At 43.5% G+C, this 27997-nt stretch overlaps 1 protein-coding gene across 1 annotated transcript in view; it reads left to right on the forward strand.

Annotated features, from left to right (window-relative positions):
• PHACTR1 (phosphatase and actin regulator 1) overlaps positions 1-27997 on the forward strand; it is a gene marked incomplete at its 5' end in the record, with an annotated part of 314606 nt that overhangs the window by 261790 nt on the left and 24819 nt on the right. Inside the window, 2 exons of the mRNA XM_082319596.1 lie at positions 1776-1984; positions 3505-3661. Of these exons, the coding sequence (XP_082175722.1) occupies positions 1776-1984; positions 3505-3661 (366 nt within the window). The remainder of the gene's footprint in view (positions 1-1775; positions 1985-3504; positions 3662-27997) is intronic.

The raw sequence follows: 27997 nt of genomic DNA on the forward strand, positions 1-27997 counted from the left end.
CTCATTGAAGTCTAATACAAAAATTCACAAGCCAGTTCTTCTTGAATCTCTCTTGCTGTGCGGTACAAAACATGGACTGTCACTAAGAAAATGCGAGTTCCTCTCATCCAGGCATCCAGTAAAGCTATGCATCTCATTGTTGGTTAGTCTGCAATAGTAAATGTTGCAGTTAACAAAATGATTTCTTTGAATCCGAAGATGATGATAACAGCATGGTATGGTTTGCTCACAGGATCTGAAGCCTTTGCTTCTCCTTAATCCCTAAGCCCATTGTGGGCTAGCATTATACACCCAGAAGCACATCTTAAAAAGTCTTTCTGGGATGTTATCTGGCAGCCATTTAAGAGTCCACGTTAACTTTAGGGTTAGAAGTAAGAGAAATGTTTCAAGTTGACTCAGTAGAAAATCATTTAAAGAGAAGAATACAACAGTTTTTCAACATGCAGAATGCCTCTGGTATTCTGCGCAGGCTAAAACATTCAAGGGAATTGAGGCTACTCAGCACTCGGTAAGGCCAGACCCAAATTTGTGTGCCTCAAGTGCAACTTGGCCAGCACATCTGGTTTCACACCTATGTTCTTCTGGAAAGTAAAATGGGGGTTTGGCATAAAGAGGGTGTCCAGCAGGCAAATGTTCACCACCTTTCATACAGCTGTTGCTTCAGCTGGGACTTAAGAGAGAGGGCAGTTTCTGCTGACTCACAAATAAACTACAGCAGCCGTCATTTTTGCCTGCCAGTCTCTCATTCTCATTTCACATCAGAAAAGCAACATGAGCTATTAGATAAAAATGGGTTGGGAAACCTGGTTCTGTTCCTGACTTTTCCTTTTACCTTTTGTTGGACTTCGATCTTCGTCTCCCCATGTTCCTGTTTCCCTACTTTGTATTAATACGTTCCTTGGTAAAGGGCTTTGAAATCAACACATAAAGAGAGCTAGATGGTAGCAGTACTGACCACAGGTCTTAACCTAGTAAGCTGCAGGAAATGATCAATCACACTTTATGTGACAAAAAAAATACGATGTTAGCTCCAATTCAGATTGATCTCCAGCACCTGGCTGGAGTGGGGAGCTGGGGCAGGAGAAGGGATATCATCACTGCAGCCCCCCCAGGGTGTAACTGTGCCATTACCAAACCAACCTCCCAGGTTTTAGCTCCCTCTCGTTACTCTCACCGGCTCCCAAAGTCTCTTTTCTCCAAGCCCAGTTTCACAGCTTCAGTCCCCTGCACTTCAGAGTTGTGCCCTTGCCTTCCCCTCAAGTCAATCAACATCTTCTTGCCCAAGGAGTGCAAGTCATGGTTTCCCTCTGCCTTTCTACAATCGTCCTCTACAATCTATACCTTTCCTTCCTCCCTCTCTCTTACTCCACCTTTTGCATTCAGGTGAGACCTTTTCTCCTTACTGCCTGCACACCAGTGGAGAGGTCACACAGACACCAGGCTGAAGACATGCTTCTCACTCTGAGTAGCTGGTGCAATTCTCACTAAGACTTGAGACTGTATTTGCCACAGATCTTTAGTTCTCAGTCCCGGCTGCCAGTATTTCTGCCTGCGTGCTGTCCTACCTCTCCCAAACAAGTGTTGTACCTTAAATCCAATGTGTACTCAGTTTAAACCCATTAGATGTCTTACTGGTCATGAAGAACTTTCTGTCCTCGTTTCTTCCCAAAAAGGGATGAAAGACCACTGCTTTCCTAAATACAGTGAGAGAGGCAACTCAGTCTTCCATTGAGCTGTTTCCTTTAGTTTATTTATTTGTTTTTCTTTCCCAACAGCTCTGGTTTACACACAGGTGACAGTGTTACAAAAACAGGACCTGGGGGCCTTCCAGACATGAGACAAGTGCCAACTGTTGTGATCGAATGCGATGACAATAAAGAAAATGTGCCTCATGAAACCGACTATGAAGATTCTTCCTGCCTCTACACGAGACAGGAGGAGGAGGAAGAGGAAGATGAAGATGAGGATAACTCATTATTTACAAGTAAGACTCAATCCATTTTTCCATTCTCATTTATTTTCTACTCTGAACTCGCAATACACAAGGGAAACACAAGGCCTACGAATTTTCTTTCTTGACCATGGCTGTTGCATCTGTCAGGGCTTCACTTCATGGGGATGCTTGGTAAATTAATCCAAAATAACAAGTAGTATGAATTTATAGTGATTTCCCTAATGCACATGAATCCCTGTCAGGGTAGCTCTCAGACAGAATTCAAATGACTGTTTTGGGCTTATATTAGTTCACTTCCAAATTGACTTTTGGATTCGCTTTCCCAAGTGTCTGTGGTGTAGAGAAGCCCTGCTTTTGTCTTAAGTCAAGATCAGCTCAATAGAGTTACTTCGGGAGGATAAGTGCCACTGACAGAGAATCAGAGTTTTTATATATAGTAAGTATTAAATCGTGTCAGAATCCTAAGTCTGCACATACTTTGAGAGGGGTCGCAATCAAAGAATTGGGCTCAGATAAGAAGAGAAGAGGTTAATTGATAGCCATATCGCAGTTACAGTCTGGAGAGGGACCTGTGGCCCCTTCCTGACCCTCTCTGAGAAAACCCATCTCCTGCCTCAGTGTGGCATCACAGGACTCTCCCATGAAGACAAGATACGGTACTTTGCGTATGAGCACTGCTTGTCATCCTGCAGGTCAAGCTGAAGTTTCAGGCCCTTGAATTTCTTCTGAAAACTGGGAGCAGTACAAACAAATGACACCCTTTTTAAAACGCACACAAAGAAGATTCTAAACCAGGCGTATTTCATCTCCTCAGAATCCTCCCTTACCGTGCAAGTGAAATTAAGCAGTCTTTGCTCTTAAACTAAGAAACAGAGCAGAACTGCACTATCTCGCACTCTCCTGCCAAAGCCCAAAACCTCTCATGGGTTTGTGTCTCTCTGTCTGCTTGTGTCTTGTCTTCCCTGCTCAAACTGCTTTGGATGCAAGCCTAGCGAAGCAAGCTTGAGCCATGAAAGGCCACTGGTTCTCACAGTGCCTTTGCCACTGTCGCTGCCTGAGAAGCAGTGTCAGTTAATGTACATAGAGATCAGTGCTGCTTCTGATTGACCTTTGATTCCTTCTAGTGCTAGCTTGGATGTCTTGATATTACATTGCAATGCTGTATTACATTCCACATGCTGTAGTTCTGCTGCCTGCCCAGATTCTGAGATTGAATTATTCATTCCATTACATGGTTCAGAAACACTGTGCTGGAGAAAGCTACAGATGCTACTAGCAATTCTGAAACAAGCCCTTCTTCGACACTTCCCTCTATGGAGCAATATTTTAATTTCTTTTTCCTGTATACCTACCAAATTCAGCTTTTCTTTATTATGATATGATTTGAGGTTAATTGAACACATGAAGTTAATTAACACCCCTTTTCCCACAGTCCATACCAATGTAAATGAGAGCCTAGTATTCTCCCTTGGCTAGTACTTCTTTGCCTGCTGCATGCTATAATGAAATGATGACACTTCCTTTGGCAGAGCCTCTCCTCTCTCCCACAGGCTCCCTGGCAATGAAAGTCTGCAGGAAGGACTCTTTAGCAATCAAACTAAGCAACAGGCCTTCCAAGCGAGAGCTGGAGGAAAAGAACATCCTCCCCATGCAGACTGATGAAGAGAGGCTTGAACTTAGGCAGCAGATTGGGACAAAGTTAACAAGGTAGGAGACAAACATTTTTCCAACTCTTGCTTTCGGAAATAATGTGGTGGGATGCAGTTTTTATACTTCGGCTGTAAACATTTGAGATCTGTTTGTTCACAATGTTCAGGAGGAAAAGACAGGGGCGGGGGAGGAGGAGACTCTACACATTATTTCTGCTCCAGTATAACTTCCCATACAACACCCCATTTCATTTTCCTGGCATATCCTATGGGATCTTTGGTTGTGTTAAGTATCAGCATGAACTATGTGGATTTGGTTGTTTTCAGTGCACCATTGGGAAATTTTCAGCTTTGATGACATTTTGGACTGTAGCTGCAGGTGCCATTTGATAGACTGTTAGTTTGGCCAAAGGGCAGAGGTATAACTTTCTCTTCTGACTGCATCTCCTGTGCCTAGCAGAGTCTTTTCCTGATCCAAAATACTTAACATCCTTCAGCACCTGCTTTTGTTGGGTTAAGTTGGACAGATTTACCCTGTCTAGACTCTTTCTTCTTCATAACAGTGTTACTCACCAGCTGTTCTGGTTTTCTGTATTGCATGGGGTATAGATGGGTGGCCATTAAATGTGGAAGATTTCTGTCAAGAATTAGTAAACTGAGATCAGGTAGAAATGTCTAAGAACCTCCTATGCTCCAGCCATCATTTCTGTAATCAATTTAATACTGTTACGTTATCAGCTTGGTGGTATGCAGAGCTGGTGAATGTTGCTAGTTGCCCTCCAGTGTGACTCTGAGAAAACCACAAGAAGACCAGCCAGTTGCTGGGAATTTTCTTGTGGATTTTCTTTCTTTTTTTTTTTCCTTCTCTTCTTGGTGGGGGGATAAGGGAGGGACACCGCTACCATGTTGTGGAGACAGGAAGAATAGGAGCTCCTGGTAAATACCTCTTTCAGCATTTTATCTACTGTTTTTTTCACGGCCTCATTTATCACCTCTTTGGAATAAACTAACCACATCTTCCTAGTCTGTCTTTGAAAGTTTTTGTGCTGGATCATGCTTAGCCTACTCGAAGACCTGTCTGATTCTTCAGTATTCTTGTTGAAGGGCCTCAGCAGTGATGCCCAAAGTATGCAAGATGGCGCTGCCCTGTTGCTGGTACTGTGATTTTTCAGTCTAGTCTTTATTCAGCCCGATACCTTGTTAGACTGCAGCTGCACACGAAGCTCTGGGTCCCAAAGAGCAGCACATGAGAGCAAGTGCTTATATGATTAATTTTGAACCCTTTTGAAACGTGTGAAGAGTTGAAATTTTTGTCTCTTAGTGTATCTTACTGCGCACTGCCTGACCTTGCAATGACTTTGAACAGCATTTCCAGTGTGTTGCCCATTTGCCAAAATTACGTAGGTCTCTCAGAAGTTTTGCAGCTCTGTCTGATGAAGGTAAATAGTGTCGTTTGCAAACATTGACTCTGCACAGCTCACTGTGCCCCAGGTGTTTTTTATTTTACATATTTTAAATCTCACCTCTCCAAAGTCTGCTTTTTCCCCATTAAGGAATGTTTCTTCAGCATGTCTGTTTTTAACAAGGGAAACTAATTTTGGCAACACCCAGAAGCCTTCCTGTGTAAGCCCCATATTCTCACAATGTCATTGTTTGTTTCCCCACTTGCAGCTCTGCTCATTCAGTCTGAGGTATAATGCTTGATCTTGTCTTCTATAGCTAGGACTTAGGGGCAATCACAAATAGTTTAAATAATTAGAACTGTGTGTATATGAGCTCAAAAAATAGCTGAACCGGTGCTGTTGTGTTCCCGTTTTATACCAGTGTAACATCACTGAAATTGGTAGAATTTCACAAGCCTTATCTGGAATGATATAGTTGCCAGTCTGACCTTTTAATTACTAGTATTTACAACTTAGAATCTCATCCTTTTGAGTAGTTAAAAACAATTAAGAAATATGAGGAGAAAACAACTTTCTTCATCTCTAATATGCAAAAAGCCACAGACATTTCAGCAGCAAAAAGGAAGGTACCTGTCCTAACAGTGCTTTGTATCTAAATGTGATGTATCCATGTGCACAGACTGATGAATATTAGATTGAAACAGAGAAAATATTTCAATTTGGACAGTATTTCTTTACTGTCCAGGCTTCATTACTGAATCTATCCTTTGCCATTGCTCAGTAATTGTCACACAGTGATGCAAATGCCAAGCAAAATTAAAGTAGTGAAGTGTTTATAGTCCTTAGAGAAGATGCTAGATGCAGACTATAATTGCAGCTGGCAATTTTGGATTTCGGAGGGATTTGTACTATTCCACCAATGGTCCCCTACGGTTTAAAATAGCCAGCCAATGAAATCACATGTGCTACTTACAGAAGTAAAAAATGCAGAATAAAAACTTCAGCAAATAGTTATTGTCTGTAATGGATCAATTAATTTTCGCCAAGAGACTGATTAGGATACTTCAGTATTTACGTATAATCCTCACAGTATTTAGTTTGGAAGAGCTCATTGGCTGCCACATTTGGCAGATTAGAATTTAGTACTATAAAGAGAATGTCATTTCTAAAGATGCTTATAGCCAGGCATATTGAGAGACTGACCGTTGACATATTGTGTGGGACCAAAATCATCCCAGGTGTAGTTCCTCCAGCCTTAGAGTTGCACCAGGAATCTATTTGGCTCATAACTATTTGTTTCGATCCTATTTAAATGTAGCTTGGAACCTCTGAACCTCCAGGTAGTTCCAGAAAATTGTTATGACTTTATTATTGCATCCGCCAACCGGTAGAGAGACTCCAGAGCAGACTTCACCATGTCGCCTGTTTCCCGTGCTGGGAGAATAGTGCCTTGACTTACACCAGGCCAGTTGTAAGGGTGTGGCTGCAGAGACTGTATCCTACAGTGGGTCTGGCCCACTACACACCTGAATATTAGCTCAGACATGAGACAAATTAACAACTTTGTGCCTATCATAGAAACACTTCACATGAATGTAGTGCTTCGCTGGTGTGTATCCTGTATCATGGCTCAGCACACATAGATCCAAGCAAAAATGGAGCTTTTTGCCCAAGATGGCAAAATGTGTCCTAGCAAAGGAGGAGATCCGACATCACGTGAGTTCCAGCCACATGAATAGGCCACTGCACTGTAAACTATTTCTGGGCAGTCTTTACACAGCAATTACAGCAACTAATTAGAAGACCTCCTCCTCTAACCAAACCAGAATGGACTACTCCAAAGTGTGATACCTACTATGAAGCAAGGAGCAAAAATAGTGAATTAAGATGCAGAACTTCTAGTTCATAACCACATGTGACTTGGGGATAGGAAAAGGATGCTGGAGTCCATGTTCTTGGCTGCTAAAAACCCTTACAACTCCATTAACTTTTACTCTGAAATGCAGACCTTCTGCACTAAGTAAATCTTTAAGTGGGTATGGTTTTCTTTTTTTTTTCCCTGCCTGCTCAGCTTCTCCCAAACTTCTCCTCCATTTTATCCCTCTGGTGCCTGCACAGCTTCACAGCTGCTCAAGAAGTGCGTATGAGTGACCATAAGACAGAAAGGAGAAAACAGGAGGAAAAACAGGACTCTGAAAATTAACAGGCAGAGGGAAAAGACAGACTTCTGCCTTCTGCATGTCTCTGGCCGTGTTGGACCTGCTGGGAAGCACTGGTCTCCTGGTTATTCAGGTTAGAGTGGGGGACAGGACAGCCTGGATTTAGCTTTCAGTGGCTATCAGGGTGAGAGGAGTGGGGCGTATCTGGGCTATGACTGTGAAGCAAGGACTCAGGCAGGCTCTGGATAGAATCATAGAATCGTTTAGTTTGGAAAAGACCCTTAAGGTCATTGAGTCCAACCGTTAACCTATCACTGCCAAGTCCACCACTAAACCATGTCTTCAAGCACCACATCTGCCCTTCTTTTAAATACCTCCGGGGATGGGGACTCAACCTCTTCCCTGGGCAGCCTGTGCCAGTGCCTAACTACCCTTTCAGTGAAGAAGTTTTTCCTAATATCCAACCTAAACTTCCCCTGGCGCAGCTTGAGGCTGTTTCCTCTCGTCCTATCGCTTGTTACTTGGGAGAAGAGACCGACCCCCACCTCGCTACAGCCTCCTTTCAGGTAGCTGCAGAGAGCGATAAGGTCTCCCCTCAGCCTCCTCTTCTCCAGGCTGAACAACCCCAGCTCCCTCAGCCGCTCCTCATAAGACTTGTGCTCTGCAAAGTCTCTCCCGTACCTTGAGACAACATGAGTCTTAAGACTATGGCTGATCTCCCACGCATCCTGTGAGAGCGGCTTTCTAAAGCACTCAAGTCTTTTTTGAGTCTCTTAACCCCCCAACTCTAGTGAAAAGTGCTCATTAACAATTAGATACAGGAGTATTAAAGCTGAGATTTTGGTCCACTGCTTTTCAAGAATGCATGGCAGTGTCCTTCTTTGCTTTCCCTGAATTGCTTCCATCCTGGGTTTTCCCATGTGCTGGAATAGGATGATCTAATCATACAAAAAAGGTGGTAATCCAGTATTATTATCATCACGTTGCTAATAATCAATATTAGGTGAACTTCTTGATATTCACAGTATTATTACTGGTCAGCATCACATCTGTATCATAAGCACACTCCTACCCATCTCAGGGCAGAGGGCAGGCTGGCTGCAGGTCACAAGGCAGGGGAGATCCATAAGGGCTATCCGCAGGCGAGCAGTGCGTGTCAGGGGACTGCTACCCATCCACTGGCAGGTGCCACAGGCAACCCAATAAGATTTTGCAGCCCAATAAGATTTTGTGCTGTGCTGCTGCCAAAAGCTGTCAGTTGTAGGAGTCACGTTTAACCCAAGACCATGCCCGGTGTGAAAGCAAAAAGAGATGAGGTGGGGGAGCGGCCATCTGCACATTAACTAAATAATTAAATACATAATAATTAAATTAGAAACGAATAAAGAATAAAGTAACTTCTTGCAGTGTCCACACACTACCTCTTGCCTCGCTTGTGATTGAGTGATAGACATCCCGCATTGGTTGACTGAATCCTGAGAGTGTGTCACTGTATATGTTCTGCTGGCTTTAAAGCAGTGAATCAATGGCAAGCTCCTCTGTCAGATATACAGTAGTGCTCTGCATTGGTTTTTGAATAGCCCTAGATTTATTCACTACAATACCTTACGGGGTGCTGTCCTTACACCAGCAAGTGGAAAATCTTGATCTGAAGCAATATAAATAATATACTGCAAGTATCACGAGGCAAAGGATAGAAAGTATGAAAATAGATCACAGAGACACTGTCTGTGTGCATATGGCTGTAAATACGTATGCTTGAGATATGGACATGCACACCTGCTAGATGTGTTTATAGTCCCATTGATGCTTTGGAGATAGTACCGAGATGTCTGTGACTGAGAAATGTAGCATGAAAAGTCATAAATCTTTGTTATGGAGTGGCAGGTTTGACAGATGATGGTCACCTACTACCTCGATCAGAAAGGTAATCTACTCTACACATTCCCTGATCAATACTACATCTTCCTCAGCTGTACTGAAAAATACTGCCTAGAAACAGAAATCCTGGGATGAAATGAACTTGGTAAATTCCCACAAGTATAAAAAATTGCCATTGATTTTTGAAATGTCGTGAGGCTGCTGTGAGGTTTTTAGACTTGTTCGCATCAGGTGCTAGTTGTCCGTGTGTCCCTCTGCATGAGGGAGAGTACTCAGGAGAAAGAGCAATAGAGTATGTTTGTAAACAGCAGGAGAGACATGAACCAGAAAGAGTAGTAGAAAAATTGGACAGTTTGGGAAAAGGATTGCGTCTTTGGCATCACCATAAGGGTGACAGAGATATTACCAGTGCTGAGGAAGGGTCTGTCTGCAAGGCTTGCACAGTGGTTAAAACGCACAGCAGTTCCTTCAGAGGCCTGAGGGGACGGAATAGTCCAAAGTGATCATTTCTGTTTACTAAAAAATTAGGCTGTGGGGAGACTCAGCTTTTTGAAAAGGTTAATTATTGAAACAGCGTTGCAGTCCTGTTGTGGGAAGGGTTTATTCAGCCAGAGAATGGCAGCAAGATGGCCCCCATCAAATATGGCTGAATCTCCTCGTGGCTGTTCCCCATCCAGCACTGTGGAGAGCATTTTGTGCCCTCCCCATCTCGGAGTCATTTAGGGATAAAAAGAATGGGCAGACAGCAGGATTAGGCTTGATTCACAGACCTCATTTTGTTGGGTGAAATAATTTCTTCCTAATTACCTCTGACGTCTGCAATTCTCACACTTATTGTTAGCTTCCACTAATGAGAGAAAAGCAAGTGCCTAAAGCAAGAGCTCATCCCCAACAGCAGCGCGCATGCGTATGTGTGTGTGTAGCTTGCCTCTTCGCATGTCGGGTGCTCGGGATGAATCACACGGAAAATGGGATTGTGGTAAACAAGCTCATCTAAATCCTGGATTAGAGGGGACGATGCAACAGCACTAGATGCATGAATGGGGCTGACCAAAAAAAAGCCGCAAAGGGCTGAGCCTGGGTTTTAGCCACAATGGTACCTAGGGAAAATGGCTTTTTTTTTTCCTTTTAGTTTAGTTTCATGAGGAAGCTGTAGATTTGTGAGAAACCCCAAGTGCGCTATCTAAATTGCCCTTAGCATCAGGAGGAAAGCAGCAAAAGCAGGTGATTATCTATGGGCGACAAGCTGAAACCGAGTTATCATTACACATCTGGGCTCAACCACCAGGAATAAACAATCTGAGCAGAACTGATCTGGGTTCTGTGTGGGGGTACAGATGGGAGATGGGCTCTCAAGGCCCCTGCCAGCCCTCTTCGGTGATTGATGTCCTGGGAAGCTCTGTTGCGCTGAAAGGAAAGGTGGGTTTGTAGTTAAAACACTCTGGGAAGGCTGCATCTTCCACGGGCTTTACGACAAACTCTCATTGACAGCAAAGCTTGCGTGCTTTCAAAAAACCACCCCAGATATCAGGATCTCTTTAGACCTCTAACTCTGTGTTTCAGTAGGAGAAGGGTCCTCACTTCTGGGCACAGTTTGGACTTGTCTCTTTATATTAGGAATTTTCATAGCTAACATCATCATTCATCACAGAAAAAGACAAGTCTAACATCATGAATTATGCTATTACTATTGTTTTGATATGGGTTTGAACAAGTAACAGCATGAATTTGCTTCATCTGAGTAATTTGCTATGGCAAAAGGTCAATGGAGCAATCAAGGGAAAGGGGAGGTGACAGTGGGTAATGTCACTGCAAAACACATCACCTCTACGTGCTCCCTCATTTGTGGGATGAGCAGTGGCCTTAACCGATGATCTGGATGGGCCCTGGCAGCGTTACCTCTCCTCTGCTGCAGCTGCATCTCGGGATGGGATGAATCCCTGCCACCACCAGTTTCGCTCAACTGGGGCCAGCAGATGTTTTGCTGTGTATGAAAGCAAAGCCTCGCAGAGTGGGTATAGTCTGTCCTTGGGCAGATGCGTCTCTCCATGTTAGAAAGTGGGGCTCCAAATGTGCAGAGACAATGTATTCATGTTACTGTAAAGGAGGAGGAACGTTGTGCTGAGGAGAGGAATGCTCTTAATGGCAGGCAGCAGGAAGCGGCACTTGAGGGCAAGGCCTCCCCAGAGGCCCCTCTGTGGCCCCTGATGAAATGGAAAGTGTTTTCTCCGTGTCAAAAGTTCATTTCAATCAGAGATGTCGCCAGTCCAGGAAGATATTTGTTATTCCTGGGGTCTATCGCTGCTCCTGTTGCCTGCTCTCATGGAAGCAGTGCAAGTCACTCTGTGCTGTCGTTGCAACATCTGTTTCTCCCATCCTTTCTCTGGAGAAGCCGAGACAGAATACATTATGGGGTTATAATTTCCCCTTCGTGCTTCCTGTCCTCTTCAGCCCCCTGACACAGTCTGCATTTGAGGTCTAACTCAGGCTGTCAACACAGCTGAGACAAATGTATTTAGTCTACCTTAGTTTCCTTTGCAGTTTCAGTGGGGTGTGGTATCCTTCATTTTCTGTCCCAAATTGATTGCAGTGTTGCTTTTAGTTGTCAAACCACTGTCAGCTTTTACCTCAGAGGAAGCCACATTTCTCTGCTGGGCAAAATAATTCATGGTGATATAATGCAAGCTTGTGGCAGTAATGAAATAACATATGTCGGTAATAGAAATAGTCTTTTGTTTCTCCAGTAAACAAGAGGCTGCGTGGAGTCCACACAGTACTCTTTTCAGTAAAAGAATGACAAATATTAATAAAAACAGGTGAAACAAACACAAGCAAGGAAGTAGCTGATTCAAAATATTATATTCTGGCTTTAAAAGAAGAAAACAAAGGTGGTTTGTTTAGGTTTTTTCTTTTGCTGGGTAATGCTGACAAATTTAGGGCAGCTCCATTAAGAACTAGCTCATAAATTTCCACCTTGAAAAAATCTAACCATAAATCTTCATGTTTTGTGTCTGCTGATTGTGGGGAGTTAATCACAAGCGCAACAGTTGCTCAGCTTGGATGACCTTGTAATTTCTGTAAAGGAAACAAATCAGATGGCAATACAAGTAGATAAAAGAAGCAGACTGGCAGCAATAAATTTCACTTTATAGACTGATGATTGTAAAATGGAGAAATGGCTTTTTGAGCAAAATATTTAACCTCTCTCAGAAGTTACAGTTTGCATTTTTTTTCCTCTTCAGTGTATTATGGCCTATTTGGCAACGTATGTGCAGGACATTTAACACAGATAATCCTTGTAAAGGAGTCAAACACACAAACGCAATTTTTTATCCTGACTGCAATCAGCTTTTAAATATATATGTGCTCATACATGTGCACTGTGACTGTTACTGTGAGCAGAAGCAGGAATGCTAGAGAAGTAAGTCTAACTTGTGTGCGTGGTCATCTGTCTGTGTCCAGGAACGCAGGACTTTCATATGCAGGTTATTGTATGTGAGTGAATAGAGGTGACTTTTTGAAGAGTTGGCCCAGTAGTAAATAGGATTTAATGTTTTATATGTTTGTTTTATATAGGTTTAAATGTCTTTTGGACAAATGTACCAAGACAGTGAATATACTCACCATTACACCTGATACAATTATGTAAGGTTGGTTTTTTGCACGTTGTCCCTAAGACTTAGTGTTAACACAAGGATCACGTAGAGATGAACGGGGACTTTTTTTGCGTACATGCAGAAAAGTTACAACCGGTCTTATAGAGGCAAGCGCAGATGAGAATTATGTTCATATTTCAGTGCACTGGGATTCATAAGCACTGCACAGACCGTATGTGGGGATTAAACTAAGTCCTTAGCCTCAGACCTGACCACGTAAAATTACCATTTATGTTAATAACATTAGTGAAGAGGAAGGGCTTCTCCTGTGTAGTAGAGCACATCGTGTCTCTAAGAATGCAGCCTGTAATATTCATTGCTTGCCTTTCTGATGATAAGTAATTTTCAAACCAGCAAACTACAGGGAAAGCAGATTAGCACCAAGGTAAATTCAGTAACCTGGTTCTTCACTGACATCCCAGAATTCAGGAGGCAGCTACACTAACGGTTAATGAGTAATTAATAAAAAAAGCATTCAATATATTGTATTTGCTAAATGAGCAAGTATCTATAATGTCAGCCTGGACTATTTATCCTGCAGAATATCTGAGTTTTTCCGCATGCTGGAGAAGTCTTCACGATTTCCTTTGTTGCAGTAATCAGGACAGAAACGGTCTTCCTGCCTCCCTGCAATCAACTGGCTTTGATTTAAAAGCTAGCCTTGCAAGCAGGAGACCCTGATCTCAAACAGCAGGGGCTGCAAAGGCACCAGTCCGCTCCTTCCGTGGGGAACAGGAACGCTGCCTGGACCAGGGCCCCTTCTCCTGCACATGCACGGGGACCTCAGTCACCTGGTGAGATGGCGGATGGCAGGCTTTGGGGGACCTCAGTCACCTGGTGGGATGGCAGATGTCAGCTCAGTTGCACCCAGGCCTTGTGGGAGAATGTGCAGGGAGATGTAAACTGCAAGTAAATGCTGTCCTCAGGAGGCCCTCGCAGATGCTACAGGGAAAGGTCCCTGGCCATCTGCCATGAAGGTCTTTTCATGGCCCCATCAGCTGGCCCACCTCCAGCTAAGCCTGCAAGCAGCATGAATAATGAGCTCCTTTGGCCTGTTCGGCTGCGCTGGGAAGTTGGAGCACCCGAACTGTGGTCCCTGGCTTTCCTAAAGCAACTTCCCTGGTGGCGGTGTGGTGCCTTCTTGAATCTCCCTGTCAGGGCATTCTCCAGCTGATCCCAAAACCTCCCTCTGCTCCTTGCAGGAGAAGGAGTGGCTGATGTCCCAGGGCCAGAACATCCCCAGAGATTCCTTCCCTTTTCCCAGTTAACAACTGAGTGTAAATGCCTGGTGTCCTTCACCCTCGGGTTGGGCCAGAACCATTAACCCTTCCCTTGTTTGGGCAGACATCTATGCTGAGATAGAGACCTGGGCAGTTGCAGGGTTCATAGAGCTATATGGTACTTCACCGTCCATTTCATCTTCCCCCTCAGACTAGTGAAGAAAATCTAAATCTCTACTGCAGTTAGAAGAGCTGCCAACATTTTGCACTGCACTGTTTAATTCCAGCGAGTTAAGGGCACCATCATGTTTTCTAATGTAACATGACAGATGAAAAAAGGCTCTGCAGCAGTGAAAAGATACGATTTTTGCCTCTGAAACCCATCACGTGTGACACATTTTTGGGAGGTACTTTTATTTCCCTTTGTCTTGACTAGTTCTTCTCTTCAGAGTTTTTATTCTGTCTTGTTTCTCCTTGTATTTCAGTAGTGCTAGTAGCCCCCTTCCACCCCATCCCCGTTCAAGATACTGTACAGTACTTGGCCTCAGTCTGAAGGATTTTGCAGCAGATATAAAGACAGTGACGGGGAAATGCAAGGCATCAGTGGGGGAATACTAGGCATCGCAGCTAACTTGTCTCAGCATCCTCCTTGATCACTGCGCACTTGACTGCCTCAGATTTGATTCTCCCACCTGCCCATCACTGTACCTTGCCTTTCTCTCAGTTCTGTGCACTTGTCACTAGACATGTCGTGTTTTAACAATTAGGGCACGTGTTAAAATCTTCAAGAGAGAGCAATGCTGCCTCACTATTCAGCATAAAAGTATATCTGAAAGGATGAATTTGACCCAGCAGTACTAAAGATTTAGTGCCGTCTTTATTTTCTTTAATGTTTCTTTGATTGATCATGGCAACTGGCAGAAGTGTCCAAAGACTGGAGGAAAGCAAATGTCACTCCTATAGTCAAGAAGGCGGACGCAGGGAATTATAGGCTGGTCAGCCTCACCTTGATCACTGGGAAGGTGATGGAGCAGCTAATCCTGGAAACCATACCCAAGGTCCCTGGGTCCCTGCCAGCCTCCACCATTCTGTGATAGCGCATGGCATCAAAAGAGCTGAGAAAGTCTCTGTGTATTAGTAACATCTTTGCCTTGTGAAGGGCACGACGTTGTTGGCTGATTTTTTTGTATGCCTTTGGCACTGCAGAGTGGCCAAGTTCTGTCTCAGACTTTCCCAGATCCTGACTCCCTTCACTCCCCCCAGTCTAAGGTTACTGTGAATGTGTCTCGTAAAGCTATTCTGATGCAATGCTTGACAGATTTCTCCTGCTTTGGGTTATTGCACAATGGCTGTGCCAGCACAGACAATTTAGCCAGGTCACAAGTTCTGACAAATGCCTGTCTATGACATGTAGACCATAAAAGTCTTTAGCTCACTTCAGTTCCAAGAGAGTATGGGGTTAGCCCAAACTCCTCATGCTCCACTCCATGGAAAAAATTACCAGGACTCAGTTTCTAAACAAGAACATCTCACAGGCACGCTGTATTCACATGGAAATCGACTCCAGACGCCCAGCTTCCCTCAAGAAGTATTTCTTTCAGCCCTGCACCTCCCCGTCCCCTCAGTCCACCTCTGCCATAGCAAAAAAAAAAAAAAAAAAAAAAAAAAAAAACCAAAAAAAACACAAACTCACAGTTTTACTTCCAAGAGTTTTTCAAATTCCTTGCACCCTTGTATAGCTCTTTTCTCCTTTTCTAGCTATCTGAAGCAGAACCTTAAGATCTGCCTTCAAAACTTTCTATCTCTGGGTGGATCCAGAGACAACAAACAGCAATTTATTGTTCTTTCTCAATTTGGGGAATTGGGAGCTTGCTCCTCACAGAAACGTCCCAGACAGCCTGCAATGGTGCTGTCTGGTATCTATACAACAGCAATGATCTCCAGTAATGCAGAGTACAGCAATGTTCTAATGGTTCTAGTAAGAAAATAGGATAGAAGCATGTATTTGATGAATGTTTTGCCAAAAACACTGCTCATCGGTGTTCGAAAAACTGACAGAGCGTAGTAGTTGTGAGAGATTTTTCCCCCCTCTTCCTTAGCAGCTGGTGTTCATTAGCTGGGCTCAGCAGAGCACCACTGCTGTCAAGCAGGAGCAAAGTTGTTATTAGCACTAGGTAATCTCCAGTCATGAGAGTGGGCTTAACACCCAATAAACTGTAAGGTACAGATGTATATTCAGTATGCTTGTAAAACAAAACATACACTGTGGCCAGTGGGGGCTGGAAGGAGGGACTGAGAGAGTGTATTCTTTTACTTCAGCTCAATGCTGATGCATGAGGAATTGCATGCTTTAAACTAGTCATGAAATTGAGAAAAGCTAGGAAGCAGGCACTGTATCTGTTTGCCCGGACCAGCATGTTTTAGTGCCAATCTGCAGCCTCTCATAGCAGTAGGCGCAGTTTCCAGTTTTACAAATGCTTTGTGCATCATCGATACATGTTCAGGAGGGATTTTGTCAGGGTGACTGTGCTGATTCCCTTTGCTGCCTCTCTCCAAGCCCTCCTTGCCTTCGCTGCAGCTGGATATGCAGAAAACAAGTGGATGCCATAAAACCAGGGCACTGAAAGCCCAGGACAGAGGTGTTTCACTCCTGGCATCTGAGCATGCCCTGCAGGGAAATCCAGGCTTCTCCTATGGCATGTCAGCAGCCATGAACAAACAGACTTTGCTTGTCTTGCATACAAAACATTTGAAATATTAACTCACTTCAGCCTCTCTGCCTGAATGGCAGCTACATAAACTATTCAGACCAGTAAGGAGCTCAAAAAGCAATCACCAGTTTAAGGCAGTCTTTCTTTAGAGGACAAACAATTGCAAAAATGTGGGTTTTAATAGCACCCTCCTTTGAAATGTCACAGGGAAGACATCTACAACACTGTCCCAATGGGGTTTAAGGAGTGAAGTGTCTGAAGCGTGAAGGAGAAATGACTCTTCAGGTCAGCTGGGCCAGGAACAGGTTTCTCTCCCATTTTGTATAACGAAGATGGAAGATGTCACTGGGCATTCCCTCCCCCTCCTTAGTTCAACATCAGCTCTAATTAAGGAAAAAAATAGTGAAAAGAATACTGGTCTCCCCCAGCAGCAAGATTGTGTTAATGAAGCAGGTTTTTACATTGATAAAGTGTAAGGGGGAGCTAGGGAATGTGCAGGCAAGAGTACAGACACCTAATATTAGTTGGAAAACTAAGAGTGGAGAAACTTCAGTAGGGGTTGAACTGAGCCCTTGAAACTTCAGGGAGAAAATGGAAAAAGCTGGTGTGACACTATGCAGAAGATGATGAGAAAGGCGCCAGCCTGTTCAGCGTATCACATAGGGTTTGTGTGTCCCTCTGGAAGCGTTTTGTTTCTTGGGGGGGGGTGGTGTTTATTTTGAAGTTAAGAGTATTTGCCTGGAAATAGGATCTTTGTTACTTTGGAGATTATTGATTCCTGCTGCTAATTCCTTATTCGATGTAATAAGCCTCTTTGTACCATTCCATTTGTTTTGCTGTGGAAATATTTATGAAGCAACAAAGAAAAAAAAGGATTATCACTTTATGGTCCAAATTTAGCCTCTGGGTAATTATGTGTGTCTCAGTAACTTTGAGAGAAGAAAACACAGATGGGACAAGAATTCTCCTGAGGAAAAAGTATCTTGTTATGCTTTTAGGCCACTAGATTTAAACCTAAAGGTGATGATATAATTGTGAACAAATTGTGTCTAATATCTTGTCAAATAACAACTGTGCAGTTTCCTAAGGCATGTGGTTTTTTTAATCGTAACCAGATGAATAATTTCTTTCTTTTTTTCTTTTTTTTTAAACTAGCCATTCTTGGTATTTTCTGTCTCTGGTGCAGCATGTTTTCACTGATGTGCCATGACATGCTATGATTTAAAAGAAAATATTTCTAGGTTTTGCTAGTGCATAGAGGCAGAAGTAGGTGCTGGCAGTGAAAGTGTTAAATACACCAGCTGGAAGGGGACAGGTTGTGTTCTTGAAGGAGGTGGGAATTTATACAATAGGCAAATCTCTGGGTAAGCCGGTGAAACATGAAATTCTCTAGAAAGGTAAGAAACTCATTTGCAAACAGTGATGCAGATACAAAAGAATCAACGTTGTAAAACGTATGCAAAGACCCAGTCTGATCAGCAGGTCCCACAGATCCAGATGTGGCCATTAAATGGCTAGGAATGACCCAGACATCTGCACTGCAGCTGGCAACGCAACTACTGGGGAGAGCTCTCCTTGTAACCTGCCTCAGTAGATTTGTGCTTGTAATTGCCGTAGCAGTTACTGCAAGAAGAGTTGTGTCTGCTGGAGTTGGCTGAATAAGGGATTTTTTGCATTTGGTACTCAAATGGAACAAAATAATTAAAAAGTGGGGTAGGGAAAACTGAATAAAAATAGCAAATTGAGGCATTAATTTTTTATTACAAACTGAAAACTAGCATTTCAGGTCAGAATCAAGTATTTTGCCCAATGCATTTTTTTTAATGCTTTTTTAATTTTTTTTTTTTTTTTTTTTTTTAAGAAAAGTATGTCTAGTGAATTGTTTTCTCAGCTGAAACTACTTACTAAGTTTGACCTCACCTCGCAGATAGTTTCTGACCTGCTGGAACTCAATTTTTCAGCAATTTTACTGTTTGTCACAAACGTTTCACCCAGGCTAATTCTTAATCTTCAAGTGAACGTTTTAGGCCACAGCCCTTTGCAGTTAAGTCACTGCTATTTATCACCTGCCTTTCATGCAGCCTGGGGGTCTGAAATCCCTCTGGCACAAAATAGTTAATCACTCTTAAAGCTCTCAAATTTGTTCACTTCCATGAATTTTCCACTTCAGTAACAAGACAAAGTGTGGGCACCATGCTATTTCCTATGCATCTTTTCTCCTAGAAACTGAACTATCGTGGGTTTGAATTGCTAACACTGCCAACTTCTGTTATAAAAGCGTTTATTTGGAACTCCTGTATTATGGCTGTTCCGAGTCACTGGGTATTTTAGCTTTTGATTAATTTCTCAGAAAGTGGATAAGTTGCGCTTTTTTGACGTTACCAATGTAAAGTGCCTGTTTGGAGATGAATTTGATTTCTGCAGTATTGTTCATTTGCCTTTCTTCATGCTGGCACTGGTGAAATGGTCTATAACAAACACGGTCAGGGGATATACATAATTCCTCTCTCTCTGTTCTTTGAGAGGTCTGTAGCTGCTGCAGTAAACAGAGGAGACTTTTTCAAGTTGGCCATGTAAGTGGTGAGCTTGTCATGAGCAAGCTGGTAAAGCTCCCCGCCCAAGTTTCCTTCGTTAAAACCAACAGCTTTTTGCATTTTGGATTGAGATTTGCCTTCATGGTCACAGATCATTTGGACTGCCAACCAAAATTGGTTTGTTTACATCTTTTAAATGTCCCTGGCTTGATATTTTAGGATCACAGTTGTGTTAGTGCATATGTGAATAAGGAGGTAGGGTGCTGTTGCTTTTTTAATTAGACAAATTGCATACTGACAGTGCTAGAAGTGTAAGATACCCGCTAATGCACAGGCTGCATCCATACGGCCACTGTGGTCCATATATAGTCACCATGTAGTCACTGTGGTCCACAGAGGCCCATCAGGAGGTCTGATCTTCACGCTAGCAAAATATAGGGAAGATGGTTCCTCCATTATGTGTTTCAGCCCCTAATCCTTCCTCGGAGTCAGCAGCTGCTTCTCAGCATAGGCAAAATTTAAATTTGTGGCAGCAGATTTCTCCGAAGAGGATCCTTAGAGGAGAGGGGCGCTGGGAAAGACCAGTAGGGTTTTAGAGAGTTGTAGGAGGTTTGGGGAGTGGGGCTGTGCTCCTGTTGTCATCCCTCAGCCTCCCCCTGTGGTTTCTTCCCTGGCCCCACAGACCTTCCTCCTGCCTAAAGTGTGGCTTCCTCTCTCCTTCCCGACGCCGCCACACATGCGCAGGAATAACTGCTTTATTCCTATATCAAACCATGCCCAACCATGTGAGCTTCCCTGAGCACCAGGAGCCAGGGTGGGACATGCCAAGAGGGGAGGGGGCTCCGCTATTCTGGCTCTTGCTTGGAGATGGCTCCGCTTTTAAGAGCGTAGCTTTTATGGTAAGAAGCAGCCGTGTGCTGGAGACTAGAAGGATACCCCAAATTTGTTTAATCCAAGTCGCTAAGAACACCGGCAGTGTTGTCACAACTGGCTTGGTTGGGTAACAGAGAGCTGAAGGGGTCTGGGCCCCTGCCTCAGGTCTGTTGTTTGGCAGAACGGTCCATAGGATAGTCCAGGAAGCCCTCCAGCAGCAGAAGATTGGGGACGCCTTTGCAAATATGTTAACGGTGATCTGGTCTCCTACAGATCTTCCAAATACAAGGTTACACCTCAAAACTGCGTAAGTGCGGAAGATGGCAGGAGAAGCCTCCAAAGACTAGTGTTTGGAGGAAAAGAATATTGTATTTAACCAGGAAAAAGTAACTTACTATGAGGAGTAAGGCAAATAATGTTTCTGAGGTTTAGCATCTAGATCTTGCCTTCAAAAATGCATCTTTAAAGACTCATTGCTGTAAGTATGTTTGTTCACAGACACACAACCACATTACTATAGAGAGAAGATATTTTAAAACAAACCAGACACAATAATGCCTATAGATAGCAAGCATATCTGTTCAGCTCAGATTGATTTTCGTGGTGCCATTTTATTCAAGTTATCCATGGATTGACCTTGAACTGTGAATTATGATCTCTTCAGCTTTATAAAATCAGCTTTAGGTTCAATATTATTACCTTTGGAGAAGCAAGTGTCTTCTCACAATGCTGTACAGACAACAGAAGGACAATCGCTAACATTTTAGAACATTGTTTTCTTTATTACAATGGGTCTTAACATCCATCTGTTTTTTCTGGCATGCTTTAGATTTTCAACCAGCATTTTTCCCTCTGGATTTCAAGTACTCAAAAATATCCCATTTTTATTGTTCTGAAAATATATTCTTGGATTAGATACATAGTAAATTCCCTCCTCAAAAGAAGATTGTTCTTTGTTTCCTGCTGCAGTTGTTGGATATTTTGTTCTTGGGATTAGGGATAAGAGATTTGAGAATTAATGCTGCAAAGCTCTTGTGGTGTAACTATCTTAATTCCACCATGCCCTTTTTTTTAAAATCATTTAAACGTGCATGATCATATTTTATGTGAACAGCCAGCATTAGGCTAAAAGGTTTGATGTTAATGAAACAGTATAGTAATGAAACAGAGGAGGCTCCATTTTAGAGCTTGAGGTGTGAGACAGGAGCTTGCATTATCTTGCAATGTTCCACATATCAGTAGGTGTTTTGCAGTTAGTATTATTGAAAAGCAGGCCGAAATCTATATCTGTGTGTCTAGCACTACTTGGCTTTATCCTTAGAAAAGAATAAGAAATTAATTCATTCCTTGGGAAAATGCGGGTGTCTGCATTGTGATACTGTGGTCTAATGAAAGACTGATGACTTGGGTATGTCATTGTTCACACTGTTTCTACTCAGAGTCATAGGACTATCTAGTCATTCCTTTATTTCTTTTGACAAAATACAGAGGTCATGGCCCAAGATGATTCTGCTTTATTTGGGTATTTTAAAGAAATATGTTCTCTATATGATAGGCAAGATTGTAACTTTATACAGACAAAATGAATTGTCGAAATCTACATTTTGAATATGATTCTCTTTCCACAGGAGATCTAATCTGGGCAGCCTGTTCTTTCTTGGGGACCTTGTAACTTTCCCAAGAGTAAATCAAAATCGTAATAAATCAATCCCTCAGTCAGCTGAAAAAGAAAAGACTGCATTATTTGAGCTATGAGTCAAGAACGGATTCACATGGGCTAAAGAATGAGAAAACAGATTGGTCAGGTTTAGAATTTTAAACAAAGGGCCAGCTTGGTTATGTTTTTCACTATCCAAAGATGCTTGAGCAAGCAGAAAATTTGCTGATTAGTTTTCCTAAAAATCCTCACCACAATCTTGACTAGGCGGAGCTTTAAAGTTTATATTGAAGCTGTTTCTCAACACAAAACCAAGTCTGGGATAAGCATAATTTTGGGGGGTGGTAAAAGACTGCTTAGAGACGAAATTAAAATCTGCATAATTTTAGTTGAAAATCTGATTTTCCTGCAGAGCCCAGCTGGATACATGACTGCAGATGTGTTACGGGAACTGTTATTTGGTTGGTTCACATGCCAGACTGCTCTGCGTTTCTTGCGGTGCACTAGGAAGAACTGCTGAGCAAAAGCATTGCCTCTCTCCTCCAGGACCTGTTGCAGCTATCCTAGACCAGGCGGTCCAGTCCAGGGAACAAACTGTGATGCTGAGGCAGCAGAAGTACCTTGCCAGTAAGGCACCATCAGAAGTTACTTAGATCTCCAACTGATACCTATCAGTTCTTAAATTTTCACCAAGAGCAAGCACTTCCTACTGAAATCGCCTAACTAGTTCTCATCTAAACTCTGGCTCAGTGGTGGTTCACCCGTTTTCCCAGGGATGGACAGGGGTCTCTGCCTGCCTTGGTCTGCTCTAGTCATTGCCACAGGCTTCTTTATAGCTGCAGAAGCACCACCATCTCCCAGGGGCTGAATGTTTAAAATCAACAGGGAAGAGAGAGCAGTCATTACATAGTAACTGAATCATAGCAAACTCTCCTTATGGTTTTATTGCCTTAATTTCTCAGGAAAAGGAGTTATAAGGCATATTATCATGACTGATACCAGGAGACTTGTCACACAGGAAAGAGAGCTTAAAGGAAGAGATAATGTATCCTACAAATTAGCCAACATCTTAATGGAGTCTAGTACAGGAATTTTAATGATGTAAAAGTCTTACATTTGCTTCTTTGGGTAGGGATTTTCTATTTAATATGCCTTCAGTTTATTCACTTATTGATAAAACTGTATTTAATCCCATTTTATAAATCCTGTTAGGAGAAAGATAGTTCTCTGTAGACTCTAAAGTCTGGCTGGCAATATCTGGGCTGATACTTCAGAGAAAGTGAACCTCCAGGCTTACGAATATTTTCTGCTCATTGTGCGGTGACGTAAGGAAAGGAGGCAGTTCGCTCCTGCCCTCTGCCAACAGTTAACTGGCAGAAGCAAATACAAGATTTTCTTCTCCTCCATTTTTCGGTTCCAATTTTCTATACTTGGCGTGGGAGTGCAAAGAGCCCCTGGTAGCCTATACTTCATCAATATTGCTTTGCTATCAGCATTATTATTGGGAAAGGCAAGCTAAATTAAGCAACAGTAAGACTCTTTACTCCCATTAAATTTTCCTCATGTCGAATTATATAGCTGATGTAAATGACCACAGTTCTGCTGGCTTCAGTCGTGCTCATTTATGCCAACTAAAGAGCAATATGACAAGTAGTTCTTTGTAGCAGCTGGCTTCTCACGTGCCCAGCTCAGATTTACTCCTCTCTCAGAGCAGTCTCTAGGGTGGTGTGAACCCAGTTGCAACTGAGTAAAAAGATTTGCATCTACAGAATAAATTCAGGAGTTGCTCCAGAGGTTATGCCCCACTGTGCTCGGAAGTTATTTTACATCAGGGTGACCTACGTCATCAGGAAGAGCTGCGTGAGTGTGGCTGGGCTCCGAGATGTTTTGGTGATGTTCTGGACACCTCACCATACTGTTGCGTGCCCTGTTGTGACCGCCCATGACCTGTTTGCCCATCAGTCCTGCTCTTGGGTCACGCGCACCAGATGTCACCCTTCAGGCGCTGGAGAGCTGCTGGGTTCTGCCTCTTGTATCTGCAAACGCTCAGAGTTAACAAGCCTGGCAAGTATATGGGGCATCATTTTCCGGCAAGCCCTGTACTATATCCAGCCATTATATTTACAGATGACCCAATACTAAGCTCTTAGATTTTCTTGCCCTCTAGGCAGAGGCAAAGATGAATTCCTGATACCCAGAAAACACACATCCAGCACTGTCCTGTTCACACAACAATGAGCTGGATGGCATTAACCAGCTTTTTCTCAGAGCTCATCCACAACAAAACAAGCGGTTAAGGAGAGAAAACCCATGACTCCTAGTAGGGGACAACCAAGGCAGCCAGGAGCGCCTTGCTTCAAAGGTGCTACCAGACACAAGGGCTGCAAGAATCTGACCCTCAGCCCCACAACTAGTTGGCTGCTGTCCTGAGAGCCCTCTGGGTATGGCCACGCTGCAGAGCAGGCTAAGCATCACAGTGTGGGCTCTTAATTTAAGTGTTGTGCATAGCCTGGGGAGATGTACAGCCAGTTTTTCCTTTTATTGCTCCTGCAGGACACTGCCACATTGAGCAGAAACGTCTCATTCTGAGTTCTCAGTTTGCTGAGCAGGCTCCAAGGAGTAGCATCCATCAGTGAAAACGCTGCCTTTCGTTCCTCTGGCTCCCTGAAGAGATTACACCCCCACCGGCCAATACTTTGAGTCTACAGCAACTGATTTTGCACAATTGTCCCTCCTGCCCCAAAACTCCTACTCATCCACTATGACGTGCCCAGCCCAGAGCAAATTCAAAAAAACAGAAAACAAGCAAACAAAAAAACCCCCCACCATACAATGTCCTTGCGAAGAGCTGCTTAGCTCTTGTTGTATAGTTCTAGCATAAGGAGTGTGGTTCATTTTGATCGTTCAGGGAATTAATTCAGAAAATTGGTTTGCTGTCAAGTTTATCTTTGTAAATCTGAGCAAACTGATTTATTTTTCACTGACAATCACATTTGGATATTTTTTTTTCAGTGAAATCCTAGCAAAGCTTTCTTTATGTCACCATAAATCTTAGGAAGGTTTTCTTTGTAGTAAAACCTTTGTCAGTGTATTTGCAAAACCGCTATTAACAATATTGGAAAAACATGTGAAGTATAAATCAGGCAACACATTACAAATCACAAATTACAAAATACCAAACATTCCTATCCCCTTGAATGCCTGAAGCTTCTTGCAAAACTGCACGGGCAGCACAGCGAAGGTCAAGCATGTTCACACAAGAGATTTTAGCCATAGAAAATGCTGTTAAAGGTTGTTACTTTTTAAGGCCTGCCTTGCTTTTTCCTTGGTTAGACACCTATGCTCATACAGCTCCATGAAACAGCCAGAGTCACCTTTCTGATCGACGGCAGCACCGCACATCCCACTCCATTCTTCCAGTTTTGACAAGCAGATCTGTTCTTTGCTGTTGCACCAGGCTCCTTCCTCACCTCCCTTTTCTCCTGTTTATTCTGATTGTGCTGCTAATGAGACTCTTTGTTTCCTGACCTCTGGCCTCTTGACAGCCTCATGCAGCCCCCGTGATGTTAAATGAAATAAGGCACAGCAGCAATCCAGCAATCAAACCACTGAAATCAATCTCTGCAATCTAGGTGGGCTTCATTAATATTTTTTTCTTCTGGGCGGCACAGGAGGGAAGGTAAAAGAGGGGAGATATCACGCCCGGTGTTTGCCAAGATCAGAGTGGCGCACTGGAGATGGTATATTGAAATTGGGTGTGAAAAAAGGTGTATCTTTGCAGCCATGGTAACAAAGCAATAGCTGCTTACGTTTCTTGATTTACAGGATCAGTAACTAGTATCAAGATTTTAAAAAATGGTAACATTAACATCTGGCTCTACATCTGGCAAACCTAGAAGTTAAGAGGCAAGAAAAAAGAACTAAAATGAAGCTGTTCTGAGGAGCTGGTGGAGTTGTTTGTAAAGCCCAAAGATAGTTTGGGGGCAGAAGTCACTGTAGCAGCAAGAGAAGAAATGAAATTAAAAGAGCAAGAGACCAAGAAAAGAGATAATTGTGAGAGCTTGGAAGGGAAGGGCTGGGGAAGGGACTGGGTTTGTTTGAGGAGCTCATCAGGGAGGGACTCGCAATGAGGGAGAAAGCAGGCTCAGTCAGTCCAAAAGGATGATGGAAATGGGGACGTAACAGCAGTTCATGGAGATGAAAGCAGACTCTTCTGGTACTGGAGGCCAGGAACCTCCACAGCTTCTATTCATTACCTTCTTCATCCTCCAGCTGTGTTTCACTGCTTGCACTGTAAAGACTAGTCATGATTTTATTCCACTACAGGGGTACCTTATCTTTTCCTACTGCCTACGTCTTGCTATTAAAAATTCTTGGGTTTGTGAGAGTCCAGAAGTGATCGACAACCCATGAATGCAGATAGCTTCAGATCTCCAGACTGAATCTATCAAACCTGTCTTGGCTTTTTCTGAAGCGCTTGAAAATAGTGGTCGCCATTTAGGCAGCAGCACTCTGCAGCCTGAAAAGGGTGGATGATGGGATCTATAAAGTCATTTGACTGTCGATGGGGAACACAGGTGTTCTTGGCTGGCTTTCACTAGGGGCCCTACCAAGCAGCATGGGGAAGAATCCCACAGTCTATGGGTCTCTGAGCAGCACAGGAGTAGAGGGTGCCTATAATACCAAGGGCATACTTGGAGGAAATCTCTGTCCTCTTGTGTGGAAGCAATGACACAGTGAAGTGAAAGCTTTGTTTAAATGCATCTACTTCATAGCAGGTGCCTCCGTAAACACATGGAAGACTTGGTCCTTTTTGTAAATCACCTGTGTAGGGAAATAAAACTTCTGCCTTTTGTTAGAAACGCTCCAGTGTGAAGTGTTCTTGACAGAACTGTTAGCCAAGTCCTTCAATCCCTGTTTCCTTGGAAAGGGGAGGATCTTTTTGGGAGCGTTCTCTTCAGACTAATTTCTCCTTTTACTTGCTGTGTGCTGTTTGTTTCTATAGAAGCAGCCACACACTGGATGGCTGAAGACCATCCTTAACATCCCTCTGATGCATCCTCTTGAAAAGCATTACCATGCAGTGGATTAAAAACATTGTATAACTCAGTTCCTGCAGACACACATGGTGGGCCTAAGAGTAGCAACTTTTTCCTTTCGATTCTCATGCACTGCTAGAAATAAAGTAGTTTTAATTGCTTCATAGTCCTAAGGTGAAATCTCCCATTAGCAACAGCTACTGTATCTTAAAGACGGTAATAGCAAGCACTTGAATAGCACTTTCTGTCTTCAAAGTACTTTGCAGACATTCTTTACTTCTGAATTAAGGATGAGTTTCTGTCCCTTTCAACAGTTTTCCAATGAGATAAATGTTCAATCTGCTGTGGGAAAGAGACAAAACTAATGACTCCAAATTCTCTACTGGAATAGGGCGATGTTCTGCAGTTTTGTTTTTGTGGTGTAAAGTGGCCCCAAAGGCCGTGTGGCTGGTATCACCTCTGCTGGTGGAAATCTTCAGGCTATATGAAGTCATATGCCTGTAGCGCTTCTGCCTTCACAGGGCTGGTGTAGGGGGTGGGCTCCTACCCACCGCCTGCGCTTCAGCCCCGTGCACCACGCGCAGTGTGAGGGGCAGGGGTATTGAACTGGTGCACGGGGGAGCTCCTGGCTCTGGAGAAGGCTGGGGGTGTGGGTACATCTCTGAGCAGTGGCTCAGCCCCTGTGCTGTGAGGAGCCGTTGTCAGACATCCCTCATCCAGCCTTGCAGGGGCAGCCCGGTCTCAGTGAGCTTCTGTGCCCCAGGTCGGGGGAAGCATTCGTCACGGAAGATGAAGCCGTGCAGCCGGTGTTCATATCACGCTTCTTATCAGTACCTGGTGCCTCACAGGGGAACCGATGAGCCAACTGGCAGAGACTGGGGCCCCCAAGTTGGGAATGTCTCTGAATGGCCACGTCCAAAGGAAGAGGAGGCTCTGTCCTGTCACTGGCATCGTTGACAAAACTCCCATTGACTCGGAGGAGAGTATGAGGAGGCCCAACAGTGTTGACTTCTGATGTCATCTCCCTGGTTTACTTTGTTTTCCAAAGACCCCTTTGTGCTTCTCTCCCTTGCTTTGTATTCTGAATATTCAGATCATTTCTGTGCTCAGGGTCCCCATTTGTAATTAGATTGCGTTTGTTGTGACCCTATTACGTACAGGTTGACTAGTAAGTCACGCTGATCCTTCAATAGAAGACTTAATAAAAGGCACGAGAGGAGGAGGAGGAGGGAAGCGAGGGTGCGGAGGAGGAGGAGGGCTG

Source organism: Platalea leucorodia (assembly GCF_965183815.1).
Source record: "Platalea leucorodia genome assembly, chromosome: 1".
Lineage (NCBI taxonomy): Eukaryota > Metazoa > Chordata > Aves > Pelecaniformes > Threskiornithidae > Platalea > Platalea leucorodia.